The 26,719-nt window shown below is 32.9% G+C and overlaps 1 protein-coding gene and 1 long non-coding RNA gene across 3 annotated transcripts; both read left to right on the forward strand.

The window, feature by feature from the left end:
- Window positions 1-11,840: 11,840 nt before the first annotated feature.
- LOC115890503 lies at window positions 11,841-12,442 on the forward strand. Of its 2 annotated transcripts, XR_004051659.1 has the most exons (4): window positions 11,841-12,000; window positions 12,065-12,166; window positions 12,233-12,316; window positions 12,385-12,442. It is a non-coding gene; the product is annotated as an uncharacterized LOC115890503 (long non-coding RNA). The 2 variants fall into 2 exon arrangements; XR_004051658.1 differs by lacking the exon at window positions 11,841-12,000 and having other exon boundaries at window positions 12,008-12,166.
- A 7,200-nt stretch (window positions 12,443-19,642) lies between these two features.
- Window positions 19,643-25,498, forward strand: LOC115890504 (quinone oxidoreductase-like protein 2). The gene is made up of 4 exons (XM_030910751.1): window positions 19,643-20,109; window positions 20,161-20,364; window positions 20,419-20,597; window positions 25,098-25,498. Exons 1-4 carry the CDS (start codon window positions 19,726-19,728, stop codon window positions 25,381-25,383), a joined length of 1,053 nt encoding a protein of 350 aa, XP_030766611.1. The 5' UTR covers window positions 19,643-19,725; the 3' UTR covers window positions 25,384-25,498.
- Window positions 25,499-26,719: the final 1,221 nt, after the last annotated feature.

Below are 26,719 nucleotides of genomic sequence, written 5' to 3' on the forward strand. Positions count from 1 at the left end.
TATTAAATTTTTATTACTTATCTTCTTATTTTTTTAATTTTTATAAAAATTAGTATCATTTACGTGGAAAAACGTTGAAAAAAATAAAACTGATTAGGTATTATGGAAATTCTTGTACAAATAAGTAACGTTGTTTAAACTCCACACAGCGGAAACGTCTAGGGATATTACAATTTTATCCAGCCATCGTCAGTAATTTTATTATTTGCATTTCTGATATAATAAAATTAAAATAAACAAATAGTTTACAGGACGTATTGAAAATAAAAATGCAAAATTTACCGAATTTTTCAAATTTACCTTGATTTTTATTGAACTCAAAAAAATACACACTTTTTTTTAATTCTAAACTGTGAATTAAAAAAAAAGATATAACCATTTTTACTTAATAAAGGGTATGGCCTCCTCTACTCTTCATTACAGCCCTACATCGTCTCTCCATGCTCCTGATCAGGTTGTCGATCTCTTCTTGAGGTACAGCCTGCCACGCTGCATTCACGGCCCGAACCAGATCCCTACGAGTTTCAGGAGGCATGCCCATTCTCAAAATTCTTCTTTGGACCGTGTCCCATACGTGCTCGATGGGGTTGAGGTCAGGAGATTGTGCCGGCCAGGGTAAGATGTTTAATTGATGAGCATTGATAAACTCACTTACCACTCTGGCTGTATGAGGCCGTGCATTGTCATGCATGAGAATGAACTTTCTCCCAAAATCATTGGCATATGGTAACACGACAGGCTCAAGAATTAAATCACGATATGTGATTCCTGTTAGAAACCTTTCAAGAAAAACGATTCGAATTCCATAGAACGAGTTAATTATTTTAGCGTGATTTATTGTGCATTTTACAATGCATTTTTTTGAGTGCACCCGGCCTCCTCTTACCGTCTACAAGCTCACCGTAAAGCAGAGATTTTGGTATGCGGTTTTCTTGCATTCTGCATACGTGACCAGCCCATCTTAAGCGGGATTTTGTAATCATGACTTCAATATTCTCGCAGTTAGCTTTTTCAAGGACCGATACGTTTGAGACATGATGGAACCATTTTATTCTTAAGAGTTGTCTAAGATGTCTCTGTTGCAACTTGTTTAATGCGTTCGTGTGTCGGCGGTAAGGTTTCGCTTCTATATAACATGGTGGGAATTATTATTGCCCGGTACACAGCAAGTTTCGTTTTTGTGCTCAAGTTATGATTGTAGAAAACCCTGTTTTTTATTTCCAGAATGCTCTTGAGGCGCTGCTAAAGCTTTTTCCCAAATCAACTGCCGAGGTAATTGAATTCCGCTACATATTCCAATAGCTCTTCTCCGATTTTTATAGCATTGTTGTGATCTTCCGGGGGAGTGCACATGATTTTAGTTTTATCGATGTTCAGCTTAAGTCCCAAAGCCTCATATGCCCATGTATATGTGTTCAACATTTCTTGCAATTGCTGTACCGTATTTGCAACTAGAGGACAGTCATCAGCATATTGAAGTTCTGTGATGAATTTTGTACGTGTTTTTTATGTTGAACAGACCGCCGTCGTATCTGTATCTAATGCCCAAACCTCTCTCCTGCAGTTTGCTGTCTACTATAATGGGGAGCGCTGCCATGAATATATTGAATAGGAGAGGCGCTAAGAGACATCTTTGCCTAACGCCTGTGTTTGTTAGGAAGGGATCGCTCAGTGAACCATGATATGACACTCTTGATTTGTTGTTATTATGGAGGCTTTTACACACTGTAAGAAATTTGTTGGGTACTTCAAACTTTTTCATAATTGCCCAAAGTGCATCTCTGTTCACAGAGTCGAAGGCTTTTGTTAGATCGATGAATGCAACGTAAAGTTTAGACTGCTGCTCTTTTACTTCTCTGCTACTATAAGCAATAAGCTGTAGGGAACATTCCAATAATATATAAACTACTAAACTTTCTTAACTATTCTGTCAGCTTTATTGTTGCCACTATATTAACTTAGCCTAAGGTAATGCTTGATGAGAATTCTAATATTAGAAGAGTTGTTATTTTGAACCTTTGTAAAGTTAATGGTTTCTACCTACTATCCGTTAGAATCCATGAAGCGTGATTTGTTAGTAATTTTTCTACGAAATTCTAATTTCTATCAGTTTTGTCTGTATATAGCGTCTTTTTCAAAGTCTCTTTTTTGATGTTTAAGCTTTTTGAAAATATGCCCATTTTTATTCCTCTTTAAATGATTAAAACTTGACTAACACCCAACAGAATAGATAAGATAGTCCCATCTGTTCCTTTAGGTTTAATCTCGTAGATTTATTTTGTATAAAATCTCACTGGTTATCAAATTCACGATTGCGAACTTTATCATTAAGTCCTGTATTCCATAAATATTGTAGTCCATATAGTCCATAAAGTATTGTCGACTTAATAGTTACTAACTCTCTCGATAAAATCGCCATGGCGACATCAGCAATCTTGATTGCAATTTTACTTAAAAATCGCTTTTTATTCAAAATCTGAGCTAGATATATATAGGAAACCCTAATATAGTTTGAAAGAGCATTTTAATCTGCTTCGGTTTATTTAAAAAAATACAGGGTGTTGAAATAACGAAGTTTTTACATAAAATAAATCCTTAAAATAGATCAGCACTTTTTGATACCCTTGTATAAATTTAAGGAAGCAATGCCATTTTTCAGTAAAGTTTATTTCTTTACCTTTAAACGCAGCACAAGAATTAATTCTGAAAAGTAATGTACAGGGTGTTAATAATCTATTCTGTTGTAGCATGTAAATTTAAATATCTTTAAATATCTCAAAAACCAAAAATTTTAAACATATTTAACTCTTATAATAAATGCCTTTTTTGGGCCCAAGAATCTAAAGATGAAATAAAATACCGGGTGTTCCATAAGAAAAAATATAACTTTGATATGGATCTTAGTTCTGAAATACCCTGTATATTTCAAAATAATTTTAAATTGTGCCACATTGCCTCCCCATATATACCCAAAAAATATTTTGTTTCTCTATCTTTCCGTTTTCGTATAATCAACCGAGGCGAATGAGGTGCGCCTCCCTGTATAATGTATGAAGTAGGGAATGCAATCCCGCACCAAAATCTCAATCCCGCAAACCCGCGGGATTAAAGCAATCAATCCCGCGGATCCGCAAAATTGCGGGACTGTAAACAATAGTCATACATTTGGTCCTAAATGGTACAAAAGGCATTGCACATTTTGCATAGGCCCACAATATATTGATATAGCGTGTATCTAAACTAGCTGTACAGAAATTTGAACCGATGTATACAGGGTGTTCAAAAAATATATTTAATATAAAAAAAATAAAAATATTATTCTGATGTTGAAGTTTTTTTAACTTGTGTTAGTTATCTGCTTTTAGAGATCTATATCAATAATTTTTTGGCATATGCAGAATGTACAAAGCTTTTTGTACCATACGTATAGGACTAAAAATGCATATTTTTTCGAAAAACGTCGTATTTTACCTTAAAACAAAAAAAAAACCGATCAAATTGTTTTTTTCTAATTTCAATACAGATTAGTCGTACTTCGTAAAAATTTCGATTTTTTAAAAATTGTAAATTTGCGGTAAAAAAGATTCTTAACCAAATTTTCACACTCTTATAAAACACCCCGTATACGAGAATTCGCTAAATATATTTTCGAAAACCACATAGCATCTTAATCACAATAGATGCATCTAAAACCTGGTCCAAACCGCATCCCAAATTCTTTTTTACTTCAAGGGATATTCAACTTTAAATTTACCCTAAAATTTTGCTTGTCCCGATAATTATGTCCGGCAGTTTATTTGACGAAATTGGTCACAAGTACTAGTTAAACGCTTTTCTTTACTTACGAACATACGCCAGAAAGAAATCTAACAACTAAAACTAACCTTTTTGTTTCATTTATTTTTAATGGCCAAGCCGTAAGGGGAACCCCGGGTTCCAGGCGTCAATCCCGCACGGTAAATCCCGCAACTTTGATCCCGCGGAATCTCAGAGGGATCCCGCATTTGCGGGATCCAGCATTTGCGGGATTGCATTCCCTAGTATGAAGCACATTTAATCAAATCGAGGAATCAAGTAAGTCGTCCTTTTACTATATATATACAGGGTGAGTCTTAAATAAGTGCAAATATTTTCAGGGCTGGTAGATCTCGATAAAAGTATCATATTTTCTCTTTACCATTTATCAGATAAGTTCAAAAGTTTGAAAATTAAAAAAAATATATTTTTTTCGCATTCACATCTTTTTTTAGCGAAAAAAACTCATAGACGTGTTCCTGGGGTCAAAAATACCTCCCCTGAAAATGTTTGCACTTATTTAAAACTCACCCTGTATATATATATAGGATAGAAATTTACGATTTTCGTAATGCATCCATCTGAAAGGTCAAAATAATAATCTTTTAATACATCTTGGGTAATCCACTCACTATAGGTACATCCGCAACAGTCCCCAGCAAATTAATTTGCTTTATTTTAACAAACTCAACGGATCAATGATTTTTTTGCAACACTTAGACATCAATATGTATATTTGCAAATAGATTATTGTAGATAGATGTATGTAGATAAAAAAAGTTTATATTTCAAAATAAATAAAATAAATTAACTAACATATTAATACTAATTACCATACTAGCATTACAGTTATTTGGGACTATAATCATATTATATCACGAGACCTATAAATTTAATCGATTAAACTATTCAAATATAATTTAGACGTGATTTTGTTTGGAAAATAGTTGAATGCACAATAATTTAATAAAAACACGAGACCGCGAAGCGGTCGAGGGTTTTTATTCTAAAATTATTGTGCATGAAACTATTTTCTAAAAAGCAAAATCATGCAAAAAATTATTTGGGTAGTTTAATCAATTAAATTTATAGGTTGAGTGATATACGGCTAGATTATTCCCTGAATGACTTAGAATGAAGCGAATGACATAGGATGAAGCAAATAACTATAAGAATTTTATTAACTATAAAAAATTATATATTAATTATTTATTTCAAAATGACGTCTCGTAAGTAATGTTTGTGCTTCTGCTACCTTGGTTACGCATCCCAACAATGCATCGAGGACCGTTTCGCATGTCAACATATCAAATTCTGACGTATTTTTCTCCACTTATTTGTTCAAAATAATATCGAATAAGGGGTTTTCACCGATTAAAATCGTTATTAAGTCATACATATGAGTTGTAAATCCATGTTTTTAAATGAACTGTTGCCAAAATGTCTCAGAATTAATGATAAACGACAAAAAAAACCAAAACGAAGCCGAAAAAATAATCGCGGTTAAACTGGTCTTGGGATTTAATGATTTATCTAAAGAAAATTTATTCGAAAAATTAGATTAGCTGATTGGTCCATTTAACGATGAGGGAAATAATCATTACTAAACTATTATTACTAAGATTATTCCATTATTTAAAGCTAAAAAATAAATAAAGTAAAATGTCGTGCAAAATTATTAATTTTTACCGAGATTTTTACAAAGCACGTACACTCGTTACAAAAAATTCTCTATTACCATAGCTTGCTCAGTACCACCTGGTCATATTCGCTTATTGCTTTTGAGTATTCGCGTTTCACCTGCCGCACAGTTCTCGTATATATGCTAGCAGTTACAGCACCAGTCTCGATTGCTTATTTAAACGAAATTTCAATAGAGCTAATATAATCCTTCTTGTTAAATATCAATAAGTGTCATTATCTAGGGGTTATGCAGATTTACATCCGATGTACAGACAGTAATCCATCTGACGGAAACGATATGTATTTTAAAATAAACAAAGACAATGGAAGTCCGAAATTCTTTTAATTTCCATACTGAATCATTGTCTAGTACATTCAAAAAAAATATACCCATATAGTACAGGGTGGTCTGTTTTGACAAAGAAAACCTATTTCCTAATTAGATAGAGCAAAACCGACATAGATGTCATGGGCTCGATTTCTGAGACTCGTTTAATGGCGTAAACCGCCTGTGTATTTTTCACTGCCAACCATTTTTTACCATTTTGAAAATTGCCCATAACCTTTTTATTTCGTGGAATAATAAAATTCTGTAAAAACGTTCTTAAAGCACTTTTTTAAACACAGTCCAGTGGCGTAGTCAGTTTTTTTCTCTGCTTGCTCGGCTATGAACTTAAAAAAATGCTGGCGCTTAACCCTCCAATGATATAATATTATATATATATATATATATATATATATATATATATATATATATATATATATATATATATATATATATATATATATATATATATATATATATATTAATAAATAATATTTTCTTGCCTTTAGCTGTGTATTTTTCTAATTTCGAAAATCGAATGTAGAAAAAATTAAAAAAAAATTAAAAGTATAAAGAAAATTGTCTTGCTTGTCGTAAAGGGGGGAACCAAGCTCCACTCCCACAACCGGTTTCTGGGCTTACCCTTCATCAGGTGGGCTGTCCAGAACTGGTTCTCACCGATACGGCAAGCAAAACTTCTTCTATATCAACAGACGATGTCGTAAAGTGTCGGTGAGATATTAGTGCATCTCCCGTCAAAAGATGGTAAAGAGCGTTTTTCGGCCCGCTCAAATATATGAAATGAACAAAATGCTTAGAGCTTTAGTGTATATTAATAAATAATATTTTCTTGCCTTTAGCTGTGTATTTTTTCTAATTTCGAAAAATCGAATGTAGAGAAAAAAATTAAAAAAAGATAAAAGTAAAAAAGAAAATTGTTTTGCTTTGTCGTAAAGGGGGAACCAAGCTCCACTCCCACAACCGGTTTCTGGGCCTACCCTTCATCAGGTGGGCTGTCCAGGGGCTGGTTCTCACCGATACGGCAAGCAAAACTTCTTCTATATCAACAGACGATGTCGTAAAGTGTCGGTGAGATATTAGTGCATCTCCCGTCAAAGATGGTAAAGAGCGTTTTTCGGGCCCGCTCAAATATATGAAATGAACAAAATTCTTACAGCTTTAGTGTATATTAATAAATAATATTTTCTTGCCTTTAGCTGTGTATTTTTTCTAATTTCGAAAAATCGAATGTAGAGAAAAAAAAAAAAAAAAAAGAATTTTTGTTCATTTTATATATATATATATATATATATATATATATATATATATATATATATATATATATATATATATATATATATATATATATATATATATATATATATATATATATATATATATATTATATATATATATATATATATATATATATATATATATATATATATATATATATATATCTATTTCTAAGAATGAGAGAAATATTAAGTTTTTTATCTTTATATCTAAGTTTATAAATATCTATCTATATCTAGAAATTTAAGTTTTTTATCTTTATATCTAATCTTTATAAATATCTATCTATATCTAGCTATTGATTTTGTGTTGACCTATTTGCCTAATTATTTTTTAGCACAATTTAATATTCTATATTATTATTTATCTGCACAATTAAAGACTTTTGAAAATGTAAATTAACATTCTATATTAGTATTAGTAATTACAAGTGAAATCGATACAATAAACAAAGAACAAAACTAAAAAACGTATTTTTTGACAAATATAGTTTACTAAAAAAATCATCATGTTCAAACTGAGTACCTCCTTGTTGTACACACAATAAACATCTTTTGCGCACAGAGTTACAACGATTTATTAGGCGAACTGGTGTAATAAGTCCATAAGCTTGCCTAGTAGCCTTCTACAATTCTTCTCTCGTCCCAATGGTTCTTCCCTTATATATAATTTTTTTTTTAATTTCACTAATTCTTTTTTAATTCTCTCTAAATTCTCCATTTAATAATTCAGTTGTAATCCTGGCGTTTCAATTTTAATTGGTAGTACTAATATAGAATGTTGATTTACCTTTTCAAAAGTCTTTAATTATGCAGAAAAATAATAATATAGAATATTAAATTGTAATAAAAATAATTAGGCAACTAGGTCAACACCAAATCAAGGCCCGCTTCGTTATAAAGATAAAAAACCTAATATTTCTCTCATTCTTAGAAATAAATACACATAACTTTATATCCTTCGAACGGGTTAAACGCCAGCATTTTTTTAAATTCGTAGCCAACTATGATTCCCATTTAAAAAATTATATTTTTTATTATTTCTGACAAAAAGAGCAAGCATAGAAAAAAACTGACTACGCCACTGGATTGTGCTTAAAAAAGTGCCTTAAGAACGTTTTTACAGAATTTTATTATTCCACGAAATAAAAAAGTTATGGGTAATTTTCCAAATTGTAAAAAAATCAAAAAGACCCCGTATCTCAGTTGGCAGTGAAAATATCGACAGGTGGTTTACGCCATTAAACGTGTCTCAGAAATCGAACCCATGGCATCTATGTCGGTTTTGCTCTATCTAGTCAGGAAATAGGTTTTCTCTGTTAAAACAGACCAATTTCGACCACTCTGTACATTGCGTATAATTTATCTTAGATAGGAACTAGCGAAAACAGGAAATTGCCATCCTATCCGATAGTCAAGCAGCACTAAACGCAGCACTAAACGCAGCACTAAAAGAAAGTAGCACTAAAAGTTCAACACAGTAACCATCAATTCCAGGTTGGTCAAAGAATCTCTAGGCATTCTTTAACCAACCTGGAATTGATGGTTACTGTGTTGATCTTTTAGTGCTGCTTTTTTTTGCTCAACAAATTAGGCAAAGAAAATAAAGTCCTCCTACTCTGGGTGCCTGCTCACCAAGGGATAGAAGGCAACGAAAAAGCAAATGATCTAGCTAGAAAAGGAGCGAACACTCCACTAACTGGACCAGAACCGTTCTGTTGTCCAAACGGGAACCAACTGACAGCGGAACTGAAGAATCTGGAAAACTCCATCCGTAACTTGGGTGTCCTCCAATCTTCAACGGTCTAAGACACTCGAAAAAGTTCCTCAAAACTGACGACCGAGAGAAATCAAAGGTTTTCCTTGATTTAAGGAAAAACAATCTTAGAATTGTCACTCGGAACACACAATAGATCTGTATGTTTGCGGCGATTAACTCCCCTCCTAAACATTCTATATTCTACCCATATTGTAGTAGCCATTTAATGACAAATTAACAACGCCTTCAATTAACTTCCAACCAACATGTAGAGTAATTTCCGAAATGTTATTTTCGCAAGATGTGCTTTTAGTACAAATTAATTTTCCAAAGTGTCAAGGTTAAAGCCACTTATAACCTTCTGCTCGATTAAACTTAAATCGGAGCTTCTGCGGTGATTATAATTAGTGATGGCAACAAAATATCGATGGCATTTTGTATTTCATAGACAATATCGATATATTAGAATATTTTTTTGTTTTCACTCTTGGCTTTAGGTCGTTGGGGTTGCAAGGATGTTTCTAGATTTTGTTCATTATTTTTTTATTTTGTGACGACGTTTCGACAGTATATGTCTTTTTCAAGCCTCTTGAACGTAGATTCTTACAGAGTTAAAATTTGAAAAAGACATATACTGTCGAAACGTCGTCACAAAATAAAAAAATAATGAACAAAATCTAGAAACATCTTTGCAACCCCAACGACCTAAAGCCAAGAGTGAAAACAAAAAAATATATATTATACAGGTCAAAGAAACGAAACAAAAAATATATTAGAATATCGAGATCATATTTAATATGTGTGTTAATATATGTTTTTAGCCGACCATACCCACAGGTATGGTATGCTATTAAGATCGGCAAAAAATTTTTTTTTTAATTTCGCTCAAAATGAGTTATTTGGGTCATAAATGACCTAAATACAAAATATTTTCATGGTGTCTATCTGTCTGTCTGTCTGTCCGTCTGTCTGTCCGTCTGTCTGTCCGTCTGTAACACGATAACTCAAAAATCGCTAAACCGATTTTAACCAAATTTGGCACAAAAATACTATGGCACCAAAAATCTGGCCATTAGTTTTTGGTGGGGGTGAAGAGTTGGTAAGGAGGTATGGGAGGGGGTTAAAAATTTTAAATAATCGTAACTCCAAAATTACAGTAGCTAGCGAAACGCGATTTTCAATTTTAGATTAGGAATAATATCTGCAACAAAATTTGTAATAACATCAATATCAGTCAAAGTCGCAGTTTTTCAGATAAAAAAGATATCAATTATGGGAGCCAATTTTTTTTCTTTGGTAACCGATATAGTAGTATACAATTTTGTTTCTAATCTTTTAAAGTAATAAATTATTCCTTTATGTTCCTCAATAAAATTTAGGTTTTTATTTGTTGATTATAGACAAAATAAAAGATAGAGTCAACCGAGAAAATCAAACACCTTGAATACTTGAAGCGAAAAAGATGAAGAAGAATTTCCATATTTCCATCAAAACAGACGTCCAATAAAAACGAGAACAGTAAGACATAAATTTACTAAAAAAACAACCGAAAAAATGAAAACATCATTTGTAACTTTTGCAGCATCATTAACTACTAAATTAATAAACAAAAATAGTGGAGACTAAAAGGCTCAAGGTCCCGTACCAAATTTACCAATTGCCAACTTTCAACTACTTGTACTGCCAAAATACTATTTTACTTCCAAGCGACTGCCAATGACTGCAAAGGAGATTGTCTATGACTGCTATGTAATTATTATAGGCCGACTGCCATAAGACTACCATGCAATGACTGCCGGCGACTACTAATAAATTGTATAGGGTGTCCCATTTTATTTGAAATCATACGGTATCTCCGTTATTCGTGAAGATAGAAGGGTGCGATTTGCAAACCTGTGCCACTTTCTTGTCAAACCGAAGATGCTGCCAACAAAATTTTTATAGCCCTCTTCGTTTCTGAGCTACAGGGTCTTTTCGAAAATTTTGCAATTTGGGACACCCCCCGTATCTCTGTTATTGTTAAAGGTATCGAGAAGGTGAAAACTATTTATTGTAGAACTTTTTACGTAGAATATAGTGGCGTAGTCCGTTATTCTACGAAAAGAATATTTTAAAAGATATGAACTAAAGTTATGTTTTCTTAAATGGAACACACTGTATATTTATAAATTATATGATCTGGCTTGCCATAAGTTTCTCAAAAATATATATCGCTCTATATTTATTTTCACTATTTAATGCAATATTTAAAAAAATATATATTATAGATCAAATTTATTAGTAGGCCATGATTGATAATAAAAGAAACTAAAGAATTATTAAAAGTATACTGCTCTCTGTCTCTTGTTTTATTTTGAGAGCCACTAATAAATTCTTTATATACTAGGGAAACTTAACTATTTGTAAATCTTGGAAGCTATCGTATCGGGACTTTTAAATATTCCTTTAGCTAATTTACGTGAAATATACTTTCAGCAAGATGGGGCTCCCCCTCACAACTTAACTTACAACGAAAATATTATAATTTTGTTAAGGTTATATCACGGCGTACTAATAAGAAAATGATATATTTTAAATATTGCAGTAAATAGTGAAAATAAATATAGAGTAATATATATTTTTGAGAAGCTCATAGCAAGGCGGATCATATGATTTATAAAGATAGAAGGTGTTCTATTTGAAAAAATATAACTTTAGTTCATATCTTCAAAAATATTTTTTTCGTAGAAAAACAGACTACGTAACTGTATTCTGCGTAAAAAGTTCTACAAGAATCAGTTTTTACCTTCTCGATATCGTCCATAATAACGGAGATACGGGGGCTGTCCCAAATTGCAAAATTTTCATTTCGTTTACAACCTAGAAGCCAACCGTTTGATGTCGACGACACTCAATATTCAAGAAAAATTATTCAAACTAGCTTTATTATATCCTAATGCTGAATGTCTAGTTGAAACGCTTACAAGTTACAAGATAGAGAAATTAGTAAATTTTCAAAAACAGACTGATTTATCATTACAACAAATAAAATGTACCCTTTGTTGTATCGAAGATATGTTTGGAAATACTGGAGCACGATGCTCAAAAATGGAATGTTGTAAAGGGATGAATAATACTCTTACTGATTTATACAGACAAGATACGTACATTTTCTTATAATACTTAAAAACGTGTTTAGAATACACTAACAAAACTTATATATTTTAGGTATAAGTTAGTAGAAGATACAGAGGTGACTTTAACAAATTTACAGCAAGGATTGGACAAGATTTGAGGCCGAATTCAAAAAGTTCTGTAGCTAGTCCTGGTGTAAGACAATTTTACTTAGTGCTAATATGATCTATAATGCCACACATTAATATTTCTTGTTTCTAGACTAGGATATAACAAGTTGTTGTTACTTGGTTTGCGGAAGAAACTTAACTTAATACTGAATGAGTCAAAGACAAGCAAAACCAGGTAGAGTATTGGAAAAAATTTTGTTCACATTTGTATAAGTTAAAAGAAATAAAACCGTGGTTCTGCAGAGATGGTGGCTCAATGTTTTGATATATTCGATATGTGAATGATCGCAGGGAAGACAGGTTTGTGCAAATCGCATCTTTCTATCTTTACTAATAACGGAGATACCGTATGATTTCAACCAAAATAGGACACCCTGTACATGTAATTTCAATAGTGTTCCCCTCGCTTTAAAGTCACAAAAAGTATCGAAAGTATCTGTTTGTAGCACCGTCCCTAATTAAAGTTCGTGAAATAGTCGAAATACGTTTTTTAATCACCATTCCATCGAAGGTCACGTCTATTTTAATAGGGTTTCGTTGGAATACGGTTCTTAGCTCGTTGAGAAACGTTGGATGTTCTCACGATGTGAAGTAATCCTACCTTTTTTATGAATGCGAATTCTTTTCAGTTTTTTGCTCGAAAACGTTTGCTGAGATTTGATATACTTTGGAAGATACGACTTATTTGGGACAGGGTAAAATAAATGGTGTCGTTGCGATTGTTGTTTACTCTTTTGTTGTTAAATAGCGGTATTTGTGCTGGTAATTAAAGCAAGGTTAATCAGCATGGGGTCTATGAGCCTTTAAGTCTATTGTTCGTTAATTATGGTATACAAAATATAAAATGAAAATGGCTCGTTTGGGTATAAAGTTCCGACGAATTATATTTATAGATTATATCATTGTAAACTAGATTTTTGATTGAAAATGAGACATCTTACTACTTACTAGCCAAGAACAGTCTTAGCTTACGCGGACGATCTAGCCCTCTTAATAACGGCATCCACCTACACGATCCTCGAAGAAAAGATTCAGACAGCTGCGCTAGCGATTAAAAATAAGTTGGAAAGCATGACAATGTCAAACTGGCCCCCGAATAAACTGAGCTGGTCATTCCCGCTGGACAACGCAAGGCAAAAGATCTAAGCATAAAGCTGGATAATTTAGTTATAAAACCTCAAAAGAAGGTTAAATACATGGGGGTTTGGTTCGACTCGGGCATGCGAATGACTTCACATGTCACAGAAATCAGGGATAAAACGACTGGCATCATGCTGGATGATGACGAGAATAACTCCCAATATCGGAGGACCTTGCGCGGAAAAAAGAAGACTTCTCGCTTCGGTAGTTTATTCGACCATACTCTACGCATCGCCGATCTGGGACAGATCCATGCGCTTCAAGCATTACGAAAACATGCTAGAAAGGATAAATAGGAAGTTAGCACTCAGGGTTGCATCGGCATACTGCACATGACCAACAGTAGCAGTACTGTGTCTTGCTAAGATACCTCCAGTCAGTCTACTGATCCAGGAAAGAAATCAAATATATAAAAATGGAACTTCCTTCCGGAAAGAGGCCAGAAACATGGTACTAGAACAATGGCAGGCACGATGGGAAGCATATAGCGGATGGACAAAGACATTCATACCCAATATTAAAGATTGGATAAAATGCGACCAAGCAAACACGGACTACTACATCACGCAAGCCATGACTGGCCATGGAGTATTTGGCGAGTATCTGCACAGGATCCGCAAGGCGGACTCTCCTAAATGCTGGTATTGCGAGGTGTCAGACTCGGCTATATAACTGGTCCAACCAATGGAACACCCTGTATAAATTTTTAAAAAATCTTAAAATATGTACAACAAAATGTACAACAAAATAAAATATACGTGTTTAAGAGTTTTTCCGAAAAACTCACCGGTTTTTAAATAAAAAATATTCTAATATTTGAGGGGTGGTTTCACCCCCTTAGGATTCGAGTTTCGAAAAATCCCTTCTTATTGAACCTCTACACATTAAAGTCAATCCGTTTTCCAAAAATCAGCTTTTGACGTCAAGCGCTTTAAGCAGGATCGTGATTAATCAATGACCAGATTTTTCGAAACACCCTGTATACATTTTTAAAAAATCTTAAAATATGTAAAAAACCAAAATAAAATATACGTGTTTAAGCGTTTTTTCGGAAAATTGTAATATTTGAGGGGTGGTTTCACCCTCTTGGAACTGGAATTTCGAAAACCCCTTCTCATCGAACCTCTACACCCTAGAATCAACCTGTATGCCAAAATTGAGTTTCTTACGTTGAGTGGTTTGAGCAGGATCGTGATTAATCAGTATGTCAGTCACTTAAGGATTTTATATATTAGTATAGATCAACCTATACAGGGTGTCCCAGAAATAAGTGCAAATATTTTAATTGGTAGTATAGTTCAACCCCAGAAACACGCCTATGATTTTTTTTCGCGAAAAAGAAAATTGAAAATTCGAAATTTTTTGAAAAAATGTTTGGATTTTTTTTAGTTAAAAAACATAATTTCTTGATAATATGGCAACATAAGTATTAGATTAAATTTATAAGAAAGAAAATCCAGAAAAGATCCAGAGTGGTTCTCAAAATTTTAGCAAAAAATCATTTTTTTTTGAAAATTTTCAAATTAAAATAACTCCGTTATTTTGGACTTATATAAAAAACGATACAGAGAAAATATGTTTCTTTTATCGAGATCTACCACCCCCTAAAATACTTGCACTTATTTCTGGGACACCCTGTATAGTATCCCATCTACCGCAGTATCTTATAAGCTTCAGGACATTTCTTAAAATCATAATGTCACTCAGTTTTTTCAAGCCCAGTCCGACCCTGGTTGTGCTTATTTTACTACTAATAATTTTAATAACTTAATTCAGAGCATATGTATTATGTTACATAGCAAGATTGCTTCCTGATATCCTTTTATTATAAACTCATTAAATATACCATTTACTATGCCTTTTGGTTAATTCTCAATTACATATTAGTATTTCCTGTAAATTTAATTGTTATAGGTAAAGTAACTACGCTGTATGCTTTAAACATACACACATGGCCAAAATTATTGCATAGGTATATCTTTTAAAAATATACTGAAAGGAATTTAAAGAATCTTTTTTTATACATAGCTTTGATAATAATCTGTAATAAACATTTTTTTTATTAAAATGAATATGGTAAACAATGTTTATCGTTCAGACCCAATATTATTACAAATTCATGCACATTTCGATTTGTGGTCTCTAGGGTTTCAGAAGAAATTTGACCATTCTTTTGGCCTTAAAATATCTAGAAACATTATTTCACAGTTTAATAGAGTCAGAATAGTAACACTGTCTCAACAGGGCTACCGACAAGTTGAAATAGCTGAAATTGTAGGAATTGTTAACCAAAGCAATGTTTCGCAAATATTAAAAAAAATCAGGGAGACAAACAAGGTTACAGACCGGCCTGGACAAGGTAGAAAGAGAGTTACTACTGCTGTGCAAGACCGTCAAATATCCCTAATTGCACGACGCTATCCCCTGCTTTCTAGTACTGCTAAGAAAAATGAGTTAGCTCGCCTTGAAGGAGTAAATGTTTCAAGAAAGGCCATAGCAAGAAAACTCCATGACAGAGGATCACATTTAAGGAGACCTCTACGTGTTTCGAAGCTTAATTTACAGCACAAAATTACGCGACTACAATGGGCTGAGATGAGAGCAAATGGACCTAATTGGTATTTCGTCATGTTTAGCGATGAAACAAGAATAGGCCTAGTGTCAGACTCACAACGAACTTTGGTCTGGAGAGCATCTGGAAGACGAGCAAGCTTGAATGCAGCTCAACCCCGTGTCCCGTTTCAAGGAGGAAGCATTATGGTATGGGCAGGTATAATGCACGGAGCTCGAACTTCTCTTGTTTTTATTGATGGCACAATGACAGGTGCCTCATATCTTAGAGACGTTTTAGAACCTATTGTGCCTCGCTTTCGAGAGGCAGTGGGGGATGAATATTTGTTTACATGGACGATAATGCTCCTCCCCATCGCACTTTAGCGGTTCGCAAATTTTGTAAAGAAGAGAGTATAAGAAAACTTTAGCGGCCACCGATGTCTTCACATATGAATGTGATCGAGCATGCTTGGGACGTGCTAAAACGCCATATTGCCAAAATGAATGATCTCCCTCGTACCTCAAATGAATTGAAAATTGCTGCGCGCGAAACATGGGAAACTATTCCTCAACATCTTCTGGACAACTTAATTGAGAGCATGCCACGTCGTCTCATAGCTTGCATTGAAGGTCGAGGGGGTAATACAGACTATTAGTTGTGAGAAATAATTAAAATTGTTTTCAATATTTTCTGTTTAAAATGAAATTTTTTTTTGTTGATTTTCACTCATTATGAAATAAAATTATAATAACAGCCTAGTTGCGCTTAGATTTTTAATTTTATATTAGTTAGCCGTGTAGTAAGCCAATATGTCCAAAAATATAAAAAGACTCATATTAGGTTCGAAATAAAATAAAAATATCGTTATATGCAATAATTTTGGCCATGTGTGTATGTACATAATTTACCAGCACTCTTCATTCGCTTCTTCATAGACAACAAGCGTAATGGAATCGAGATACTGCATAGAGAAAAAACAAATCAATGGGAAAATTGCATCTTCCTGGTTAACAATCAATGCGATGTTCAAAGGTCGCACCGAAGAAAGCTGCGATCGAACACGATTTGTGTCTTTTAGTTCAAAAGGTCGTCATGCTCCTATTCTAACAAAGTCCAATTTATCTGATACGATAGAGATACGGAATATTTACGATAGTTTTATTACAGTATGGTACTAAAAAGTATGGAACGAATGTTTCTATTATTTTATAATGTCTAAATGTCATCTAGCTCTGATCGAGACACAGGTTGTCTTTTTGCATTTACCGTGTAAGAATACATAGACATAGATAAAATGATTTAGAAAATTAAAATATACTGAGTGACAAAAAAGGAGAACCTATACAGGGTGCTACAAATTCAGGGTACGAGCATACGGAGCATATTGGTGTCCCGGAATCCGTAAGAGATACGAAGATTGTTAAATTGCGGAAACGTTGCGCCTTGGGATGTTCACAAAGATGCCATTAAAAAAGGTTTAAAATTTTCAAAGAATGCTGTGTTTTTTGGTTTCGGATTTTTTCGAAAATCAATCTTATTTTTTCCTGTCGTTACTTTTTAGAAAATCAAAAAACTAATTGCACATCCTCTTAGCCAATTTATTAGGGCTATCTGTTAGTATTTTTATATTTTCAAATTAGCTGATAATTTGTGTGATACAGAGGCCAACTTATTTTTTTAAATACGGACCTGCATTTTTTATTTCTGGTTTTGAAAGAATTCGGTCTCCTGAGTACAATGATATGCAACACTTTATACTTTTTTTTGTTTTGGATACCTTAACAACAACAAAACTATTTAATTATTATTTAAAATAATTTCAAGTCCGACTCTGGTTTTTTAAATTATTTAATCTGGTTATATATTCATCGCAACAATATTGATCAGCAAATAAAGATAATAATTTAAAATTAGGAAAATCGAGCCAATTGAAAGATTCAAATAAATTATATCCAAGTCAGCAATTTAAATATATTATATTTAACTTGTTTTATTGTAAATTTAAAAGGCTGTACTTAAACTGCCGTTAAACGGTAGCTTACAAAAAGGCCGTTAATAGGTATGACGTCGTTCATGTGACGCACTTGACGGCTTTATGAAATATAGGAATTATATACGGACTAACCAAAGCTATCCACCCCACCAAATAACCAACTTAACCAACGCAACTAACCTCGACACTGATAAAAAAATTTAAAAAACAAATATAAATTAGTAAAAACCAACCAACCCCACCAAATAACCAACTAACCAATGAATTAACACCCTCCAAGTAACCATGCTAACCAACCCGCCGAATAACTAAACCAATCCAACCAAAAAGAGTGAAACCAATGCAATAAGATGACGCTATAAGCAAAAAAAAATATAAAAAAGTGTTGGTCAGCGTGAGATTTGAACCCCGGACCATTCGCTCACTAACCGATAGCCTCAGCCACGGAGCCGCAGGTGCTCTTGCAATATGCTTATAGCCAGGCATTACTTCCCGCCGACATGAACGACGTCACAATATCTATTAACGGCATTTTAGTAGGCGACCGTTTAACGGCTGTTTAAGATCCATTTTAAAATCTCAGTGTATCAGGAATAATATGCATAACATTAACCGCAGTTGTTATAAATAAATCAACTTCTACAAACTATAGTTTCTAATGCTCTACAAGTTCGAAAGGGTTGCCACTTTATTACCACTCTCCCTATTGCACAAATTTATTTTTCGTTCAATTTTATTTATAACTCTTTGAACAGATCTTCCTATACTTCCGAATGCATTTTGTACTCTTTATTGTAAATATTGAGATGTATTGATTTTAATTTTACAGATGACGTCAAGTAATGCCCCTCCTGTTTGTCGAATTTAAAACACCGTTTGCAGACTTTAGCAGCCCTTTGACATAAAGTTGAAGCAGCCTGGACTGGGAAATCTCAAGAAGACATCGACCACCTTGTCAGAACTATGCCCAGGCGGTATAATGAGTGTGTTAGAAATCGGAAGGTCAGCCATTGACGTAAATAAAGGGTATAACAGAAGGTAGGTATAATAAAATAATAAACACTTCATTTACTGCTGGGCACCCCCAGCGAAATTTTCAATGACTCTTGGCTAAATATTAATTTTTATTTGCTTGTGATGTTGTAAAATTGACGTTTCTCTAATTTTGTTTAGTTAATATTAACATATTTCGTTTTGTTCAAAAATTTGTTTTGTTCAAAAAAGTTTTTATTTTTTTAGAAAATTTGTAGGTATTTCAGTAATCCACAGTAACACGGTTTCATAACCAAATCTATGAAATTTATGTTTATTTTATAATATTATATTATGCTTTATTTGTTAAAAAAAGAAAAACCCTAGCCCCCCCCCCCTGAGCTAAAGCTTGCAAAATATTTCAAAAGAGCTATTAAATCATTTGCTGTATTTACATCAGGCGTAAATTAAATGTGAACAAAGTGTAGGTAAAATCTGGTAAAATACGAAGTAGGCAGGCTAGATATAAATAGGCTGTGGTGGAATAATTATGGAAAACCTCAGTGGGTGACAAAAATACAGCATTATACAGCATTAAAAAAATAATCTTTAGGTACTCTCTATATCTATATGAAAATACAAGTTTTTAAAAGGTAGGCAAAAACTGCTGACGTATTTTGTAAAAGAAAGATTTAGAGCTACTTTTGAGATATCTTCTGACATATTTATGTATTCTCTCTAGGTATACCTATTTCTTTAGATTTTTTAAAATTATTGCTGTTTAAACTTCGGCAACCAAATATACACTAACTTTTAAATCTCATGGTCAAATGTCAAATGCCAAATGAAATGAGGTTATGAAGATTTGTTGTGTAGCGGTTTTAAGTTGAATTTTATTTAATTTATTTAAAAATATAGAATTAATATGAATAAAGTTTTCGTTCGAGCGTTGAATAACTTATGTAGACAGGAACTGTCCAAGTCCCTTACTCAAGCAACAAGGTACGCTAGCACTTTTAAAGCTGCTGTAATTAAAGAACAAGCACAACCTTTGGAAATTGTGGAAAAAACCCAAAGGAAGTTAAAACCTACTGAAGTTCGCGTAGAAGTAAATTATTGCAGTGTAAACTCCGTAGACTGTTACAAGTTTAGAAAAGGTGGAGGCGAATTGCCTTTTGTACCAGGCTATGAACTATCTGGTGAAGTGCTAGAAGTTGGTAAGGATGTAAAAGCAGATCAGATTAATGTGGGAGAAAAAGTAGTAGGGCTTAATTTGGAATCTTTTGGAGGTCTTGCACAACAATGCATAGTGAGTTTTTCAAAAATATTAATAAAAGTAATATTCAAACTTAGTTCGTAGCTTGACATAGATGATGTATTTAGAATACCATCCGAAGTATCCAGAAAAGATGCTGCTGTTATTGCCTACGGTCACTCAACAGCACTATACACTTTTTCCAAACTAACAAACATAAAAGAAAAATCTAAAGTTGTAATTTCCACTGGTCCTGCTGGTATGGGTTTAGCTGCTGTTGATGTAGCCGCTAACATTTACAAAGCTGAGGTATTTTTCTAAAATTCTATATATTTTGTTTTTATTTTTTTTATGTATTTTTAGGTAATTGGAGTTGTAGATACAGAAGAAAGGGGTGAACTTGTTAGAGAGAGAGGAGCATTTACTACAGTGCATTTCTCACCAAAGATGACAAAAGAAATTTTAAAGAAAACTGATAATAAAGGAGCTCCTACAGTTTACGATGCTGCTGGTGAAGATATGATGCAAATTATTGGAAATTGGTAAGCAAATTAATTAATTTTTAAAGCAGTATTTTCAATTAAAATTGATTAAATATTATATTATTCGGTTAAATTTAATTAATCACTTATTGAAGATTTAACACATGCGGATGCAAAAAACTCAATGGAAAAATTTTTGGACAAGTTTAAAATGTTATATTTTTTATTTTTGATCCTATTTTCTTGATTTTTGTACGTTTAGTACCTGGTAATATTAGTATCTGGTACTCTTTAAAAATTTGTTACATCTTTAAAAATAATCTAAAATGTCAATATTCCATGGGTAGTATTGATAAATGGGGTCTAAATTATAAGAAAATGCATTTTCTATAAAAACTTGAGGAGATAGGTAAAAAATTGTATAAAACAATTTAATAGACATTATATTGTGCATCTAATTCTTATAAAATATAGAGGGTGTTCCATTTAAATTAAGCAATTTCTTGCCGTTTAAAGCTACTACATACTGCCATTACTCGCTGACGAGTAGTCGACATGCATCAGAAGATGGTCAAGCGTTTCTTTCATGAGCTTTTCGGTGACTGAAAAGCCCGATACGTGATGGTATCTGCCTACCGCACTCCAGACATTCAAAAATCTCATTGCTTTGTTGCCACTTCCGTTAGTTATTCTATGGTTGCCACTTTACTTTTTGATTGTCGCTGTTAACTGAGTTTACAATTCTTCTCCATTTAGTTCTATTGTGAGCTGCCTCTTCCCACTCATTCTGAATGTTAGGTTGCATATAAATGCTCATAAAATTTTATTTCAATACACACTGTCGTTCTCCTTGGAGCTTCCGCGGCGTATGAGAGGCGCCACCCTGTACAGGGTCATTTAAAAAAATACAACTTTGAGATTTTTTATTTATTTGGGACACTCTGGATCTTGTAAAAATATTTTTAAATTGTAGCTCTAATAGTCCTTCAACGAACCCAATACTTACAATTTGTAAAAGTCTAATTGTTTAGCTACAATACTCCGTGTCGTATGTGGTGAACAACCCTGTATACAGTTTGCTACAAAAATCATGAAAAGAGGGCTAGAAGTAAAAGTTAAAAATATATATAAGACTTTAAACTTGACGAAAAAAAATTCCGTTGCGTTTTATATTTGCATCTGAGCGAGGGGGAAACCGCTGGGGAAGTTGGTGTACAAAAAGGGGGGAAGTATGCGAGGAAGTACGGGAAGTATGCAAGAAGTAGCGGAAGTATAGAGGAAGTTTAGGAAGTATTGAGGAAGTACGGGGAAGTACGAGAAAATATCGGGGAAGTATTGAGGAAGTATGAAGGAAGTCCGGTAGAGTTCAAGATTGCCTTATATAGAATATAGTTGATCATAGAATCTGATCCCTAGTTGAGCTACTTGAGCTTAGAACTGGTTTAAGTTGGTATTTAAATAAAATTAACATTTTTTTGTCTACGGTTTTCGAATATTTTTTACAACTGGCAACATTGTGGTTACGACTATACTAGGCAGCAATTTTCTCGCGTTTGTCTTCGAGTTTTGTTTTAAAAGTGAGTATTTTAGGAATCTCACAAAGCGCCAACTTATTGTTTGTTAGTATATTGTATGGATAATACTTTTACATACAGAGATGTTTTACAAAGACGGAAATATTTAGAGCAGGAAGCTAATTGGTATGGAATAAAAATATTAGGTTTCTCTTCAGATGGCGATACGCGACTTTTGTAACTTTATTTTCAACGAGTCAGTTGTCGAAAATGATGTCGAAACGACTTCTATAATAAATTTGGAGCTGATGTGGGTGGATCAAATTTTAAAGATTAATCGGGATTGGGATGTTTTTTTATTAATGCAACACCCTGTATTTTATTGTATTTTGGCTTCCTTTTTGATCACTTTACTAGACTGCACATAAAGTGATTAAAAAGCAAGCCAAAAATGCAATAATATACAGGGTGTTCCATTTAAAAAAAAACATCTTGACCTACTTACTTTTTTGAGCCACCCTGTAGAAGTTAAAATATTTTCCTGTAATACATCCTTATACATAGTTTAGGTTTGCCCTTAAACAAAATTCCTAATGAACACTATGAGTTTTTTTTCGCAAAAAAAGATGTAGAAAATCGTGCATTATTTTTAAATTTTCCTGTATATTTTAGAAAATTTTTTAGAACGGCCTGTTCACCGCAAATTTACCAACGGTATAATTGTTTCTTAACCTATCATGCTTACTACGACGCTAAAATAATGGATGCAAGTACAGAAAAAAAAAACAGATGTCTCACAAAATTATTTAAAAATAAATCAATTTCTTTTTAAATTTTCAAACTTGAATTACTCAGAATAAATCAATTTATTTTTAAATTTTCTAACTTGAATAACTCGGTTATTTTGGACTTATTTAGAAAACGGTAAAAAGAAAATATGTTTCTTTTATCGAGATCTACCAGCTCTGAAAATATTTGCACTTATTCAAGTATCACCCTGTAGAGTAATATCGCGTTTTTTATAACTGATTTAGCCACAATTTTTTTGTTTGTCCTTTTGCGTACGGTTTTTTAAATAAATAAACATGACATTCCACCAATCGACATTCATGTACCTATGCGATGATTTTTTTTGTCAAATTCCACACCTCTTTCGAGTTGTCTGCCGGCATTTTAGCCACGAGAAAAATGTCTGTCAACAGTTTTACTTTAATAATAAATAAAAGCTGTTTTCGCAATTATAACACGTGTACCTTATAATATTTTTAGTGTCAAAATTTCACCCTTTCGATTGGCCGCCCCCGGTTTAAACCCCGGTGCTGGCAGACATAACTATTTCATAATGGCTACACAAAAGGATACTTCACACAAAAAATTAGCCATGTAACGATGATAAGGTTTTTTTATGTAACCAGCTCTCCGTCTATACGAATTACAGTTTTTACAACAATAGGCAAAGCACGACTTGGGGACATTTAAATGGCCAAAAATCTAATGCTGGAAGTACACACTCGCCGAGGTGACCCGAGGCGCGACAAAAAAAGACGGTCCTAGTCAATAACAATGTAGATATCGTTAATTTTTTGTCGGGCCTCGGGTCGCCTCGGTGAGTGTGTACTTCCACCATTAAGGCTCATTCTCACGACTCGTGTACTTGACAAACATTTGTAATTGGTATACAGGGTATACACGGTGCGTCGGGCATCTATATGGATTTGGATAATCTATACGAAATTTTTAAGTTATTTATTATAGGAGCTACGCCGCACTCGCCAGATATGCCAATAAAAAATATCTACCAAGTACACGAGTCGTGAGAACGCGCCTTTAGATGTCGACGGAAACATTTTTTTATGGTCCTATAAATTTCGTTAGCAACGACTCTTAAAAACGATTTATGTACTTAAAATTGGTAGACACGACAAAGTCAAAATATAAAATATTTATAAAACGTTAAAAAAATTGATTTGATTACATATTTTTATTCGAGTTTATTTTTGTATTTATGTAAGTAATATTTTGTAATTAAAGAATATATTTTTGAACAGAATTTGATTCAATGTATTCGTTTTATTATTATTAAAAACTAACTAAGCATTTTAGGGCATACATTTATACAAACTTTTTTACTTATTTTTATCTGCAGAATATGCTGTCAAAGTTTCCGGAATACAATTCGGACCACCCTGTATATTATTCGATATATTATTTGAACGCTTGTAAACAATTAAATTTTCGCTATCATTTAGGACTTTTTTTATAACGCTGGCTGTTTTTGGTAGCCGATTCTAAAGTGCATATACAGGGTGTTTCAAAACAAATGCGAAAAACTTTAGGGGGTGATTCCTTGTTCAAAATAAAGGGTAGTTTGCTTTATAAACGTTGGGTCAAAAGTCAACCATTAGGGAGATATCGCGGTACAAAGATGGCGGAAAAATAATGTTTTTATTTTTTATCTTGAAAACGAAAAGAGATAGACTAATGAAATTTTATGGAAGCATTACTGTTATGAAAACACACTTTCAGGTAATTTTTTTACTTTTTTAAAATGAGTTTACCGCAATATCTCCCTAATGGTTGACTTTTGACCCAACGTTTATGAAGCAAACTACCCTTTATTTTGAACAAGGAATCACCCCCTGAAGTTTTTCGCATTTGTTTTGAAACACCCTGTATAGAGATATATTTTGAATTACATACCTTGGTTTAACGGGGAAGTATTAAGGAAGTACGGGGAAGTATTAAGGATGTACGGGGATATATTGAGGATGTATGGGGAAATATGAGGAAGTATGAGGAAGTATTGAGGATGTAAAGGAAGTATTAAAAGGGGTAGAAGGAAATAAAAAGGATATAAAGGAAGTATCAGGGATATATGAGGAAGTTTTTGCATAAAAGGGAAGTTGGTGTACAAAATTTAGGTCAGCGGTTTCCCCCTCGCATCTGAGTGTATGTGCAATAAAATATTTTACCCTGCACCCTGCAACAACTGATGTTTTATATAATAATATTTGATATTTAATAAGTAATTTGCATATATTTTTAGTGTTGCTGTAGGTGGAAAGACTTTCTATGCTTCGCCGTTTTTCTTTACTACAATACCAGCCCCCGTACCGCACTCTTTTTCTAGTATAGTCAGTTTAAAAATCCTTAGAACTCAAAACAAACATTTGTATAAGACTATCGTAAATGATACATTGGAATTAGCCAATGAATCCTTGATAGGAGCGCACATAAGTGCAGAGTTTTCATTAGACAAAATAAACGATGCGATTAAATTTATAGAAGATAAAAAATGTACTGGCAAAGTTCTGATTAAGATTGATGATTAAATTTATTAAGTATTAAAATAGAGAGAATGTGATATTGTAATAAAGATAGGTATTTAACTGTTTGTTTTGTGTTTATTCGAAAGGTATTTATTTTCAATAAAACTGCTGATATTTCTACTATTGTTTTATTAAGTATAGTCTATTTTATAAAAATATTAATACAATACCTATGTATATCACATATTTGGATCTTAATACATACATTAATAGGAAACTAAACTATACCGGGTGCATCTCAGAAGTGACTCACCCCTATAACTTTTTTATCTTCTTAGATAAAAAAAACGAGATTTTGTATGTTAGTATATGACATAAATTAGGATTGATTGTCGTATTCAATTGTTTTCGGTCACTTCCTGTTTCACCGGAAATGACTACCAACTTTTAATTTTTAAATGGTACCCTCGGTATTTTTTTACTTTATTTGATAGAGAATGACACTCTGAATAGGCATATGATATTATATATATATGGCATATCATATTTCAAGTGTGTGGTATCAAATTATTCGTAAAAAAATGTTTTTTCCAAATATGCTAATGAGCCACCCTCGTTCCATTTGAAAAAATTGAGATATTATTAAAAATACGATTGGAGCATTTTCTAACTGGCCAGGACAAGACACTAAAAACATTAGACGATCAAATCTATTTTTCCAAGACTCCTTGATTAAGAGTTGGTGTTTTTAACATAGCCATGGCACTCTAGATTGAATTTTAAAATACGATTTTTTATTAAGCGAGAATTTCAAAAGTTAATAAGTAAAGTAAAAAAATACCGAGGGTGCTATTTAAAAATCAAAAGTTGAAGTCATTTCCGGTGACACAGGAAGTGACCAAAAACAATTGAATACGTCAATCAATCCTAATTTATGTCATATACTAACATACCAAATCTCGTTTTTTTATCTGTAAAAATTAAAAAGTTATAGGGGTGAGCCACTTTTGAGACGCACCCGGTATTTATGACTACATGCCTTGTTTATACGTTTTACATATACCAGGCTATAAGGTACCCTTACATAAGTAATATTCTCACAACCAATCCTAGTATATATCTTCATTATTATAACATGTATAGGACAGTATATGAACTGAATTTTGTACTTCTAAAACTGACCCAGAAAGAAAATATCCCAGACCACAATAATTATTTGTTGTTATAAAACCAGACAAATTGGCTTAGAACTGAACATTGATGACATTCCCCATATAATTTTACATATAAAATGACAGCGATCTTCATTTCATAGCCATCGCTGACGCCGTTTTTTTTTTCGATCATATGATTACTATTATCTGATCTGTCTTTAAATTTCTGTTGTTTCACAAAATCT

The sequence above is a fragment of the Sitophilus oryzae genome, unplaced genomic scaffold (assembly GCF_002938485.1).
Source record: "Sitophilus oryzae breed Bouriz unplaced genomic scaffold, Soryzae_2.0 scaffold_87_pilon_pilon, whole genome shotgun sequence".
NCBI classification, from domain to species: Eukaryota; Metazoa; Arthropoda; class Insecta; order Coleoptera; family Curculionidae; genus Sitophilus; species Sitophilus oryzae.

Excerpts from the sequence above, each read along its gene's own strand:
- LOC115890504 (XM_030910751.1), top strand. The coding sequence starts at position 19,726 with ATGAATAAAGTTTTCGTTCGAGCGTTGAATAACTTATGTAGACAGGAA. Across the intron at positions 20,110-20,160 it reads GTCTTGCACAACAATGCATA|CTTGACATAGATGATGTATT; the intron begins GTGAGTTTTTCA and ends CTTAGTTCGTAG. Across the intron at positions 20,598-25,097 it reads ATGCAAATTATTGGAAATTG|TGTTGCTGTAGGTGGAAAGA; the intron begins GTAAGCAAATTA and ends ATATATTTTTAG.